The sequence below is a fragment of the Rhinatrema bivittatum genome, chromosome 5 (genome assembly GCF_901001135.1).
Source record: "Rhinatrema bivittatum chromosome 5, aRhiBiv1.1, whole genome shotgun sequence".
In the NCBI taxonomy this organism is placed as follows: domain Eukaryota; kingdom Metazoa; phylum Chordata; class Amphibia; order Gymnophiona; family Rhinatrematidae; genus Rhinatrema; species Rhinatrema bivittatum.
Window position 1 is genome coordinate 103,162,393 of NC_042619.1, and position 14,790 is coordinate 103,177,182.

The 14,790-nt window shown below is 47.0% G+C and overlaps 1 protein-coding gene across 2 annotated transcripts in view; it reads left to right on the top strand.

Moving 5' to 3' along the window:
- Positions 1-10,623: 10,623 nt before the first annotated feature.
- The window catches only part of RFC3 (replication factor C subunit 3), a 101,912-nt gene continuing 97,745 nt past the window's right edge, over positions 10,624-14,790 (top strand). For both annotated transcript variants that reach the window (XM_029602680.1, XM_029602679.1), the window contains exon 1: positions 10,624-11,083. Coding sequence is in view for 1 of the 2 variants with exons in the window: in XM_029602679.1 (XP_029458539.1) it covers positions 10,997-11,083 (87 nt within the window). In the remaining variant the exon portion in view is untranslated. The remainder of the gene's footprint in view (positions 11,084-14,790) is intronic.

Consider the following 14,790-nt stretch of genomic DNA (forward strand, 5'->3'; position numbering starts at 1 on the left):
GGTCTGGATCATAATTTTGTCTAATTGGCTAAGAATGTTCTGAACATTCTGGGTAGCATATTTCAGATGATCTGTGAACCAAGCTTTAGTTGCAGGCAACTGCATGTTAGTGAGGTTAAAATGTTTCTGGATCACATGTTGGGGACCCAGCTACACAAAGACTTTCTGAGTGACAATCTGGGACTGCGTGATGAGGAAGCCAGGGGTGTCTTGCATCACGATGCCGGAGGAAGGTCTAGGCTCAACCAGCTTGGCAGCTTCTGCCACCAGCAGCACTAGGATGATCACCCTCAGGGATTTGTACGTCCTATGGAGAAATATGACCATTAAAGCAACCCGTTTAACACATATAGAACTCTTATGTGCATCCTGCCAAATATGTTTCCAGTCCGTATCTGTCAGTTAAAGAATTAAGTCACCATTCCAGGCATCAACAAGGGACTGTGAAGTTTTACTCCCATACTTACTAACCAGTAAACTTTTCCAGACCAGTTAGTGGCCACATAAGACCTGTTATGCACAACCGAGCAGACAGAGCTTACTGACCTGTAAGCAGGTGGAAAGTCCAACCAGACAGAGATCAAAATCTTCCACTAACGTCTGATGGGTCTCCAGACCATCACCTTCCCACAACTGTGCTATAGTGATCAAACCCTGATCCTTTCAACTCCTGATCACCGGGGAGAAGGTACAACCTGATAAGCTCGAAATGCCAGATAGGAGAAATAGAGAGGAAGTCTTCCTGTGTTATATTGAGAAATCTAAGCACCTTCTGCCAAACCTAAGATGGGGCTAGTTCTACCAATCCTACGAGAGTGGGGTGAGGATGGCAGCAAGAAAGAAAGCATAGCTAGATCCACAACTTTGGCCTGTTCTTTTTCCAGAGCTAACCACAAACTATGTGTATCACAAATCCAATGCTGCAAGCAGACTAACCTGGCAGCCCAGTAATAAACCTGAAGATTAGGTAGGGCCATGCCACCTTGCTGTTTGTCAAGCCACAAATGACTAAGGTTAATACGAGCAGGCCTGGAATGCCAAATAAATTTACCAACTGAGCTATGTAAATCCTCAAAAACCTATACCGGAACTGCCCAGGGAATATGCTGAAACAAGTATAACAATTTAAGGAAAATATTCATTTTGACCAAATTAATGCAACCCGCCCAAATGATAAGGAGATCATCCCACGAGTAAAAGCTGTGTTTATTTTTTTTCAAAATCTCAGAGTAATTTGAAGAAAAAAGATTGTGGAAGTCCCTTGGGAAAAAAATACCAAGATAAGTAAAGCCAGTCAGTACCTTGCAAAATTCATGAAAACAGTCTGGGATACCCATTTTGGGATCAATAGGAAAAATGTCTGATTTAGTTATATTGACCTTATAACCTGATAACCTTCCATACCTAACTATCAGGGGCAACAGAGGGGGACCAGAGATAGAAGGAGCTGCTAAGTATATAAGGACATCGTCAGCATATAAAGAAATCTTCAGCTCTCTCCCACCCAAATGAAGCCCTTGAATATGAGTATTATGCTGAACCGCAGCCGCAAAGGGCTCAATAGCTAAAATAGCAATGGGGATAGGGGACAGTCCTGCCAGGTGCCCCATGCTATAGCAAACCATGGGGGACAAAGAGCCATTAATCAGCAGACGGGCCGGGGACGTTCAGACATCGCTGTAATCCAATGTAAGAACCGATCTAGCAGGAGCACATTCCACAAAATCTGAAAGAGAAAGCTCCAAAAGAGCTGATCGAAGGCCTTTTTGGCATTTAAGAATAAAATCAAAGCCAGCTTACCTGCTATTTTCTCCGCATATTAGCAGTAGAGACCCACCCCTTAGCAAATCCCGTCTGATCAGAATGGACGAGATCCGGCAAGGACTCCAGCTACAACTGCAGAATCTTGGCCAGAATTTTTAAGTCAGAGTTAAGCAAAGAAATGGGTCTATAAGACCCGCACTCACTAGCATCTTTACCATCTTTGTAAAGTGTAATAGTCGCATCCATGAGATTGCCAAACCAGTATCCCCTTCACCCGCCCTCTGGAACAAAGGAAGCAAAAAAGGACCCAGATCCTCAAAATGCTTTTTATAGATCTCTATAGGGAAGCCACTCGGACCAGGGCATTTTCCACCTGGGAGCTGCTGGATGGCATTCTGAAGCTCTAACATAGAGATGGGTGAGCCCAGCACTACCACTTAAGCTAGCTGCAACTTAGGCAGCCCCAGTCCAACCAAAAAATCATCAATCATAGAGTCTTCCAGAGCCGGGGAGATGTTACGACTGTTGCTGCCCGACGTCTCCACTCCGCCCACCTTACCTGTTTTGCGACTCCTCCCGTGGTTGATGGACATCTGGCTGCCGCGGCGTCTGCCTGCCGTCCTCTCTGGCGTCCCCGGTCCGGCTTGGGCGCTGCATCCCACCATGTTGTCCAGGTACCATAGGGCATGCGCCGCACGGCCCTGCTTCTTATTCTCTCTTTGGCGCAAACCTCAGGGGCGCCCCCCTGTGATGACGTCACGCATCCCAGATACAAAAGCCTACACTTTTTGCTAGCTAATCAAGTTAGCAAGGGATCTCCTTATGGATGGGATTCGCTCTCCGTACCTAGCTACTCTGCCTCTCCAACTTTTGGACTTTATCCTAACGGGGTACCCGCTCCTCGGGGGCCTCTCTCATTTCTTTCAGGTAGCTATCTGGAACCGGTACGTGCTCCTCGAGGGCCCATGTTCCCTGACTCACTGCCTGAACTTATTGCTTCTGCTTGGAAGAAACCTAGTCTTATAATTAGCAACTGTTTATTTAACCTACATTAGGCACTGTATCTTTTACTTATGCCTACATTAGGCAATGTATCTTTTACTTGTTAACCCCATATATACTTATCCAAGTTATATCAACCTGTTCATTGTAAGACATTTACTTGTCAATGTTATTGCTCTGTTAAAATGTAAACCGAATTGATCAGTAATTCTGTTATTGGAAAGTCGGTATATAAAAATGCTAAATAAATAAATAAAATAAACCGCTGCCTACATCATCAGTGAGTTACCAACTTTATTTCCTCAGAGCTGTTCCCTGGAACCAAGTACTCGCTCCTTGAGGGCCTGCCTCTATTCCAACTTCTGTGTCATCTTCCAGGAGAAACCGCTGTGTGAGTAACTTTACCAACGAGGCTCTATACCAGAACTCTGTGTATGCTCCACTGTACTCACTATCTCAGTTTTCTCCACTACAGCACAGCCATAGAGGGAATCGCTGTTACATAAGAACATAAGAAAATGCCATACTGGGTCAGACCAAGGGTCCATCAAGCCCAGCATCCTGTTTCCAACAGTGGCCAATCCAGGCCATAAGAACCTGGCAAGTACCCAAAAACTAAGTCTATTCCATGTTACCATTGCTAATGGCAGTGGCTATTCTCTAAGTGAACTTAATAGCAGGTAATGGACTTCTCCTCCAAGAACTTATCCAATCCTTTTTTAAACACAGCTATACTAACTGCACTAACCATATCCTCTGGCAACAAATTCCAGAGTATAATTGTGCGTTGAGTAAAAAAGAACTTTCTCCGATTAGTTTTAAATGTACCCCATGCTAACTTCATGGAGTGCCCCCTAGTCTTTCTATTATCCGAAAGAGTAAATAAACGATTCACATCTACCCGTTTAGACCTCTCATAATTTTAAACACTTCTATCATATCCCTCCTCAGTCATCTCTTCTCCAAGCTGAAAAGTCCTAACCTCTTTAGTCTTTCCTCATAGGGAAGTTGTTCCATTCCCCTTATCATTTTGGTAGCCCTTCTCTGTACCTTCTCCATCGCAATTATATCTTTTTTGAGATGCGGCGACCAGAATTGTACACAGTATTCAAGGTGCGGTCTCACCATGGAGCGATACAGAGGCATTATGACATTTTCTGTTTTATTCACCATTCCCTTTTTAATAATTCCCAACATTCTGTTTGCTTTTTTGACTGCCACAGCACACTGAACTGACGATTTCAATGTGTTATCCACTATGATGCCTAGATCTCTTTCTTGGGTTGTAGCACCTAATATGGAACCCAACATTGTGTAATTATAGCATGGGTTATTTTTCCCTATATGCATCACCTTGCACTTATCCACATTAAATTTCATCTGCCATTTGGATGCCCAATTTTCCAGTCTCACAAGGTCTTCCTGCAATTTATCACAATCTGCTTGTGATTTAACTACTCTGAACAATTTTGTGTCATCTGCAAATTTGATTATCTCACTCGTCGTATTTCTTTCCAGATCATTTATAAATATATTGAAAAGTAAGGGTCCCAATACAGATCCCTGAGGCACTCCACTGTCCACTCCCTTCCACTGAGAAAATTGTCCTTTTAATCCTACTCTCTGTTTCCTGTCTTTTAGCCAGTTTGCAATCCACGAAAGGACATCGCCACCTATCCCATGACTTTTTACTTTTCCTAGAAGCCTCTCATGAGGAACTTTGTCAAACGCCTTCTGAAAATCCAAGTACACTACATCTACCTGTTCACCTTTATCCACATGTTTATTAACTCCTTCAAAAAAGTGAAGCAGATTTGTGAGGCAAGACTTGCCCTGGGTAAAGCCATGTTCACTTTGTTCCATTAAACCATGTCTTTCTATATGTTCTGTGATTTTGATGTTTAGAACACTTTCCACTATTTTTCCTGGCACTGAAGTCAAGCTAACCGGTCTGTAGTTTCCCGGATCGCCTCTGGAGCCCTTTTTAAATATTGGGGTTACATTTGCTATCCTCCAGTCTTCAGGTGCAATGGATGATTTTAATGATAGGTTACAAATTTTTACTAATAGGTGTGAGGAACCCCAGCCCAGCCGAGCTTCATCTCTACTCACTACTGCCACCTCTGGTGGCTTCTCAACTCTGTCTAATAAAAGATATAACTCTGTGTTGTGTGTCCCAAAGCTGAGCCTGACCTGTGGCCCCTTATGGGACTTCTCCCCATGGGCTTGGTCAGCTGCCACAGTGTCCAAGGGTTCACCTATAACCTTACAAACAATAATAGGGGAAGCATAAAGCTCTGGGGAAAAATGGACAAAAGATTTTCAATCTGTGTAGGATCTGACATCTTCCCACCCATGGGCGTCTTAAACTCCAAAATATGGGATTTACCCACCTGTTTAACTATCCTAGCCAAGAAAGTGCTAGGTTTGTCAATGCGCTTACAAAATCATAAACGAGAATACTTAAGAGCACGAGAAACCCATCCGATCTCCAAAGTATTAAGCTCCTGATGAGCAAAATCTAACAACTTATAGATCCAAGGAGAACCAACCTGTCTATGCTGTCTTTCCAATTCCCAGATCCTCTCCTGCAATTTATATACCACAGTTCTATGCTCCCGTTGCATAAAGCTGGCCAAGCTAATGATTTTACCATGCAGGAATGTTTTAAAAGCCTCCCACTGCAAAATAGGAAAATAATTCACTTCCGGGTTTGTTCTGGATCACCCCGCCAGGAGGGGCGGAGTTTGCAATCTGTAATGGATCACCCCACCAGGAGAGGCGGAGTTAGCAATCTGTTAGTGATATGCTCCCCCAGAGGGGAGGAGTAGCAATCTGTTATGGATCTGCTTCCCCAGAGGGGAGGAGCTAGCAATCTGTTCAATGCTGCTCCCCCAAGGGGAGGAGCTAGCAATTTGTAATACTCCATAGGCGGAGTTAATGATCTGTTGTGGGTTGGCTCCCACAGGGTGGCAGTCTGTATGATACCGCTCTAGTAGTGTAAGGAATAAACACTTAATGGAAACTGGTGAATCCTTGGGCCGATGGCAGATGACAGTGCCCCCAGGAGGATATCCTGAGAGGGACCACCGGCTAGGCTGGAGTATGGAGACAAACACAGGTAGTTGTTTATTAGACAGGAAGTAGAACCACCAGAGGTGGCAGTAGTGAGCTGATGTGCCCGGCAGGGCTAAAGTCCCTCAGATACTGGAATTGCGATCTCTGGGTTGCTGAGCTGTAGAGAGAGACTATAGGTAGTAGAGATGTGAATCGGAACCGAAATCGGTTCGGATTCCGGTTCCGATTCACATGTGGGTTTTTTTTGCATCGGGCCTGATCGCGGTTTTGTTTATCGGCTGCGCCCGAGCCAATAAACAAAAAACCCACCCCGACCCTTTAAAATGAACCCCACCCTCCCGACCCCCCAAAAACCTTTACAGGTACCTGGTGGTCCAGTGGGGGTCCCAAAAACGATCTCCCGCTCCCGGGAGCAATCTCCCGCTCCGGGCCGTCCTCCCGCTCCCGGGCCGTCGGCTGCCACTAATCAAAATGGCGCCGATGGCCCTTTGCCCTTACCATGTGACAGGGTATCCGTGCCATTGGCCGGACCCTGTCACATGGTAGGAGCACTGGATGGCCAGCGCCATCTTGTGCTCCTACCATGTGACAGGTGCTGACCAATGGCACCGGTAGCCCCTATGACATAGTAAGGGCAAAGGCTATCGGCGCCATTTTGAATACTGGCAGCCGACGGTCAAAGTGCAGGAGGTCGCTCCCGGACCCCCGCTGGACTTTTGGCAAGTCTTGTAGGGGTCAGGAGGGTCCCCCAAGACTTGCCAAAAGCCCCTGGTGGTCCAGCGGGGGTCCGGGAGCGATCTCCTGCACTTGGGCCATCGGTTGCCAGTAATCAAAATGGCGCCGATAGCCTTTGCCCTTACTATGTCACAGGGGCTACCAGTGCCAGTGGTCAGCCCCTGTCACATGGTAGGAGCACAAGATGGTGCTGGCCATCCAGTGCTCCTACCATGTGACAGGGTCCGGCCAATGGCACGGATACCCTGTCACATGGTAAGGGCAAAGGGCCATCGACGCCATTTTGATTAGTGGCAGCCGACGGTCCGGGAGCGGGAGGACGGCCCAGAGCGGGAGATCGCTTTCGGAACCCCCACTGGACCACCAGAGGTACCTGTAAATTGTTTTTGGGGGCCTCGGGAGGGTGGGGAAAGCTAAGGGGTTAGTTTTAAAGGGTCAGGGTGTGTTTAGGGGTTATTTTTGTGTGCCGTTTTTCCCGCCCTCCCCCAAAACGATAAGGGAACCCCCACAATCAATATCATGGGGTTTTCCTATCGTTTTGGGGGAGCCCCCGATTTCTGACTATTTTGAAAATATCGACGATATTTTCAATCATCCGAAGCCCGATTCACATCCCTAATAGGTAGTGAGTAGACAGGGTATGCTGGATACATAACCAGTCGTAGATGATACACTCACAATTGTAGATATCTGTAATGGCTTCTATGCAACAGAGAGTCTTCAGTATATTCAGGAACAGGAGCCGTAGGCGAGTACTGGTTCCTATATGCAGTCTGGAATAAGAACTCACAATATCTGTGTATGAGATGGCTTCTGGAATAGAAGAGAGTCTGTGAAAGGTTTTAGGAACATGGGCCCTCGTGGAGTGAGTACCGGTTCCTATCTGGAATCTGCAATAATAATGTACCAGATATAGGTATGCGATAGCTTCTGAGACAGAAGAGAGTTTTTGAAGGGTTTTAGGAACATGGGCCCTCATGGAGCGAGTACCGGTTCCTAACTGCAATCTGCAATAATAACTCACGATCTCCGTACCTGCGATAACGTCTTAGACAAAAGGGAGTCTTCAGAGATTAGGAACATAAGCCCTCGTGGAGCGAGTACCGGTTCCTATCTGTAACAGAACTCACAGTATTGACATCTGCGATCGCTTCCAGGCAGTAAGGAGTCTTCTGAGCATTCAGGGATGTAGGCCCTTGTGGAGTGAGTACCGGATCCCATCTTAGCAATCTGAAATCAAGAAGAGAGAGCGGGGCCCCCAAGGAGCGGGTACCCCTAGGTAAGTTTGTGGAGGCAGAGCAGCAGAAAGATTCCCCCTTGCTAACTCGATTCGTAGCAAGGGGGAATCTTTTAAGTTGGAAGCGAATGACGTCACTATGGGGGGACGCCCCTGAGGTTCGCGCCCTTGCCGGTACAAACTCTGGAGTGCGCGCGTATGCGTGCGCCCTTACGTCATCAGGAACATGGCGGATCCGCAGCGTCAGGCCAGCCCGGGGATTCCGGGGAGAAGCGGCAAGGAGAAGTCGCGGCAACATCTATCCATCAGACCCGAAGGGAGTCGCCACAAGGTAGAGAGGGTAGAGCGAGGGCGAGAACAGGCACGAACGCAACAGGGTTGAACTCACTAAACTCCAATCTAGCATCCTGCACCAGAGTCGGGAAGGGTGTATCACCCAACAAGAACGTATTTAAATGCCAAGTGAAGGGGCGAGACCCAGGAGGTGCAAAATCAATCGAGATCTGAACCAGGTGATGATCTGATAAAGTACAAGACAAGATTTTACTTTCCTTTACCCTTGGTTAAAAATAATCTATTCTACTATACTTAAAGAAACTGCAATTGCAATGGACATGGATGCACCAAAGAGGGAGCCCAGGGCAGAAAAGATAATGGATCCAGCAATTAATCCAATAAACCTTTTGGGAAGAGAAAGTAAAATTTTTCTAAACAGGGTGATGCTTATGCCATATATCCAACAGGCCAAGCACCTCAGGAATGTCCGGCAACCCATCCAAATCCCCTTCCCTCCATCGGGGGCATGACAGGCAACACAGACAGAAAGGCGCTTAGGTTTCTTGTTTACCAGCGCCATCAGTGCACAGGCGACCGTGAACGTGCATCCAAATTGCTCGCACTTAAAAAATGTATGCACACAAAAATCAGATGCCTCAAAAGTAAGCGCCGCAAAACACACGCACAAGCTATGCACCGAAGCTTGTATGCACCACCACTCTTAAAACTTTGTGCATGCAAAAGGCGCGCCCAAAACTGAGCACACGTATGCAGAAAAGCGCATGAACATGCTACTGTGGCCTACTAGTCAGTGCGCAGGCACAAGGCCTAACTGCGGGGCCTAGCCCACTGGAGATGCTCAACCCGCAAGGCTGCCCAGTTTCCCTAACCCCCATGGGAGCAGGAATGACGTCAGAACAGTGCACCAAGCACAGAGGCTGGAGGAAGTCCTACAAACCACTCTGTCTGTGTTTCTTAAGGTAAAAAAAAATCTTTTTTTTTTTAAACTTTTCGTGAACCCAGCTGTTACCGACTGAGTACAGAGGTGCTCTCTGGCTGCGGGGGATAGAGGTCATCTACTGTCACCGCTGTGCTCAGCCTCCTGCACGCGCTGCCTTTTAGCTATACAATCAGCTAAGTCCACGCTGGGAAACCCAGCTTCTGGACCAAGGCACACAACTGAGGGACCACGGAAATCACCTCAGGAATTCGCAACTGGGGGAGGAACCATCTAGTATTACCGTAGGAGAACAGGGCTTTTCTTTCTTCATTTAAAATTCTCCTTCCAAAATCTGAAGCAATCTCCGTAGGGAGTTACACGTCCACCATCTGCTGGAGATGGCGCATACTGCAGGCTGGGGGTCACTGCAGAAGTATATATACTGTGATGTCAGCTTGCTCCGTCTTCATCTGCTAGCAGGGGAGCATAACCCACTGGTCCTGAGTCCATCTGTCTACACACTAGGAAAACTGCTATTAATCAAATTGACTTAGGGAATAGCCACTGCTTATTACTGGCATTAGTAGCATGGGATTTTACGATTTGGGTATTTGCATTTTGGATTGGCCACTGCTGGAAACAGGGTGCTGGGCTTGATTTACCCTCTGTCTGACCCAGTATGGTAACTTCTTATGTTCTTAAGAAGGGAAAAAAGTAAAGGATTGGGGAAAAAGGTAAGAAAGTAGAGGAAAGAGTACACAACACACAAACACCCCATCTCATCATCTATTCACCCTCCTACTTCCCTAGGCAGGCAGATATTGGAGAAATCTAGTAATATTGGGTAATTGCCAGGTTCTTGTGGCCTGGTTTGACCTCTGTTGGAAACAGGATGCTGGGCTTGATGGGCCCTTGGTCTGACCCAGCATGGCAATTTCATATGTTCTTACCATACCACTACATCCATTTTTCCCAGATGAGAAATCACAGAAAGGGCTATAAATGATGTCCATCCCCCCAAAAAACCCTTCTCAGCAAACTCAGAGGAAGCCCCCATCCCCTCTCCATGATTTGATATGTTCTCTGTGGTGCTTCTCTTGAAATCTTTGGGGACCCGAGTTAACAGATATATGTTCACTCTATCATCATCAGCGCGGCTCTCGAATCGGCTGATGTTATAGGTATTTACTGCGCCCTAACATCCCCCACCGGCCTCAGTTTGCTCCCCCAACCCACGCCTTCCCTCCCCATCAACATTTTGGAAGCGCGGTGTCTACATTCACACTATAGCACAGTACAGTCCAAAAATAAATAATACTATCATCAATAAAGATGCGCAAATATTTGTTTACACTCGAGTTATTTTATCTTTGTCCATTTGAAAGACAAATCTTGTTTGCTTCCTACTAGCAGAAGAGACTGCAACTTACAGCTCTTATGTCAGGAAAATCAACAACACGCAAAGAGCAAGCGCAGTTTTATTAGTCATTGCCAGAGCGGAAGTAGCAGTTGGACTCCCATTGGTCACCGTGTTGGCGCGCATGTTTGGTAGACAAGGCTAAAAGCGCTAGGCGCTGTCGGATGACGTCATCCACCTGCGAGTCTATTTAGGACTCTTGTCTAGAGACAATTGCATTATTAACCGTTCATGCTGTAAGATAGAGGGGAATAGAGAAGGACAGGAAGAGTCGTGATTCGTTGTCAGCGGCAGTGCGCGAAAAACACGTAGAAAAAAATCCGCCCCTAAATTAAAAAAAAAAACCCAATTTGGCGGGAAATTTGCCTACTTGCCATTTACCACTTAATAGTTTGTTTTGGCGCTCGCAGGAATTGCCGCTGATCTCTGCTTCTGTGGTGATCGCGTGCTTGTTTTAAAAAAACATTTTTTTTTTTGGTTAATCTTGCTTCCGGTGAAGGGAAAGCTCGCGCGCTATTTGAACTGGGACTGAAGCGGCATAACAGCCATGAGCCTCTGGGTGGATAAATATCGGCCGAGTGCCCTGGGAAAACTGGATTACCACAAGGAACAAGCAGCCCAGCTTCGGAATCTGGTGAGGAAGCACTTCGATCCTGGTGCTCGACGGGATGGGGCAGCGGGGTGAGGAGAAGAGGGCAGGCTTCCGGTTTACATTATACTCTGACGGGAGATCCCACTTCTCCCAGATAACGTTAAATGATAATAAAAAAGAAAATGACATCTAGAAGAAGGATGATATGATCATTATTACATTTACTTCAGGGAATATGTTTTTATTTACCGTTTTGTGCCATCCCCTCTTAATATTTGGGTATCCTCAGACCCTGATGAAGAATAGTAGAAAGACCTAAGCCATTTGCTTATTTTAGTTATGGAGGATTAAATGGAACAACTTTTATTTGCGGGAAAGGGAAGCTCTGTCTTTCTGTTCCTAAACACAAGTTTGATTTGGGGAGATGGTATATCATTCTTGCCCAAAGAACTAAACACATTTCTTTACATGGATGTAAGGGTTTATTTGTTCTTTATTTGCACTTTGGTAAAAAGTTTTGTCATTATGGCTCTCTGCTTCAACGGCAGGGGAGAAAGTCTGATACTTCACTTTCAATGCATATCCAGCATAACTCTCTGCTTCAACGGCAGGGGGAATGAAGAAAAGTGGATCAATATACAGACAACAACCAACGAGGACTGAATTACATAGTCTGGGTAAACAAATAAGCATGGGTGTAGCTTGCTTATTGCTGCGGTTACTACCCCTAACTAATTAACGGGCCGATTCAGTAAAGTCGCGGGAGAGCGGACGAATGCCCGCTCAACCGGTGTGCGCACAGGCCACTTGCCTATGCGCGCGATACAGTATTTAAATTAGGTGGTGTGGTAGAAACAGGCATTAGGAGGTGCTAGGGACACTAGCGCGTACCTAGCGCCTCCTTTTGACCCGGAGTGGCAGCTGTCAGCGGATTTCACAGCCGACGCTCAATTTTGAGGGCATCTGTTCTCGAGCCCGCTGACAGCCACGGGCTCGGAAACTGGACGCCGGCAAAATCGAGCGTCCGGTTTTTGGCCCGACAGCCACCGGCCCATTTAAAATTTTTTTTTTCTTTTTTAACTTTTTTTACTCTTTGGGACCTATGACTTAATATTGCCATGATATTAAGTCAGAGGGTGCACAGAAAAGCAGTTTTTACTGCTTTTCTGTGCACTTTCCTGGTGCCGGCAGAAACTAGCGCCTACCCAAAGGTAGGCGCTAATTTCTTAAAGTAAAATGTGCGGCTTGGCTGCACATTTTACTTACTGTATCGCTTGGGCATACCTAATAGGGCCATCAACATGCATTTGCATGTTGAAGGCGCTATTAGGTGCCGCGGGTTGGACCCGTGTTTTCCTCCCCTTACTGAATAAGGGGTAAGGGAAAACGCACGTCCAAGGGCAGGTTAACACTGTATCGGCCTGTAAGCTAGATATTTCACTTAGATGCAGCTCCAACACTGCTCTCTGCTTTAATGGAGGGGGTGGAAGGGAAATAGAACCAAAAGGTTACTAAGAGCCAAGAGTAACAGATAAGTATGAGGGAAAAAAAAGTGCGAAGCTTGCTGGGCAGACTGGATGGGCCGTTTGGTCTTCTTCTGCCATCGTTTCTATGTTTATATAGGGTAGCCAACTCTTCCATGGACCATAATTGGACACCCCACTAAACATCATGCTTTTGGGGGGGGGCGGGGGGAGAGGTTGCAGACTACTGTCAGTTGTTGATCCATTCATTACTTGGCTTTCAAGCACCACCCTCAATATATTTTGTTTTATAAAATGTTATTTCAACTATCCTCATAAAGACATCAACCTCAGTTTCTCTCATGCAGTTTTGTTTTCTATCACAGCTAAAGCCTTTCTAATAGACACCCACCTCCATACTTCCCCATATGCACCCAGCCTCCTCTGTCGATTACGTACGCGCGCTCCCAAGCACCCAGCCTCCTCTGTCGCACGCGCACTCCCAAGCACCCAGCCTCCTCTCTCAGACACAGGGGTTTACTCTCCCTTTCCTTAAAAACTTCTCAGCCTTTCATTTATGTCTCCCTTGTGCCCCCTGTCTCTCAATATGCCCTCCCCTACTTCTGTGCACTCCTCTCTTGTGCTGCCTTCCTCTCTGTAGTCGCCTCTTTCCATACTCTTGTCTCTCCCTCCTTCCCTCCTGTTTCCCTTTCCTTGAGTGCCTTCCTCTTTCTCTATCTCCTTTCCTCCTATGTCCTCCTGTCTCCTTTGTGCTTCTTCTGTCTCTTCCTTTCCTTCCCCACTCTCTTCCTCCTTCCCTCATGCTCCTGTTGTCTCTTCCCTTCCCTGTGACCTTCCCTCCTTCCATACTCCGTCTCTTTCCTCCTTTGCTCCCTTTATGTCTATCTTCCTTTCCTTCCCCTTTTCTCTGTGTTCCTTCTGTCTCTCCTCTTTCCCTACCCTGACTATGACTGTCTGTTTTTCCCCCTTCCCCCTCCTCTGTTCCTGAGGGACATTGCTACTGGGAACTGAGGGCTGTGCTGTGTCCTGCCTCCTCTCCCCATCCCATCTAATCACAACACAGGAAATGAGGCAAGTGGGCAGAAGCACAGCTCAGCTCTCTGCTCTCTTTCCCTATAACCAGGAAGCTGTGGGAAAGAAAAGGAGCTTCTTGCAAAAATCAGATTTTTAGTGTCTAGTCAGTACTTCTGACCAGACACTGTAGAGCACAGCTGAAAAACCTGGCTGTCCAGTCTGAAACTGGGTGATTAGCAACCCTACATTTATATATTTTTTCAGACACTTCAAATTGGATTACATTCAGGTACTGTAGATATTTCCCTGTCTCTAAAGGGCCCACAGTCTAAGGGCCTGATTTACTAAGGCTTTTCTCCCGTTCTGTGTCTATGTGAAAACTGCTTGCTAACGGGCCGATACAGTAAAGCGCGGCTGCGGTTGCCCATTTTTTAACCCACTTTGGACGCGCGTTTTGAGCGCGTAAGGCGGACCCGCGATTCATTATCTGCTTTTACGCGTCCTTATCGCTTGCAGAAAAAGACGCGTATCCTTTTCCGCCCGCCGCATGTATATGATATGTTAATGATCGGATTAGCTATTCTCTCCGATACAGTAACGTGCGCCCAAATTATCACCTTTTTAACCCGCTTATTTACCGCGTCTTTAACCTGCATATTTACCGCCTACCCTGACCCTGGTGTTAGTGTGGTGTTCAGTCAGCTTCGTACCGGACAGCGCCATGGACAACATGCATATATTGGCTCTGGCACTATGTCTCCAATCATGAATGCCCGGATACAGGCGGGAAGGTCCATGAACGGAAGCCCCGACTTTACGTCCGGCTTCCGTTCATGGACGTCCAAGGTCAGGGCTGCTGTTCATGGACCTTCCCGCCTATATCCAGGAGTCCATAATCGGAGGTCTATGACCTTGGACGTCCATGAACGGAAGCCCCGACCTTGGACGTCCATGAACGGAAGCCGGGGCTTCCGTTCATGGACGTCCAAGGTCGGGGCTTCCGTTCATGGATGTCCATGAACGGAAGCCCCAACCTTGGATGTCCGGCCTACAATCATGGATGTCCGTTCATGGACGTCCAAGGTCGGGGCTTCCATGGACATCTGGCCTACGATCATGGACACCTGGATACAGGCGGGAAGGTCCATGAACAGAAGCCCCGACCTTGGACGTCCATGAACGGCGCTCAAGGCAGCGGGGCCTCCGATCATGTAGAAAAGAACCATCCACCTACCTGGTGGAATGACATTT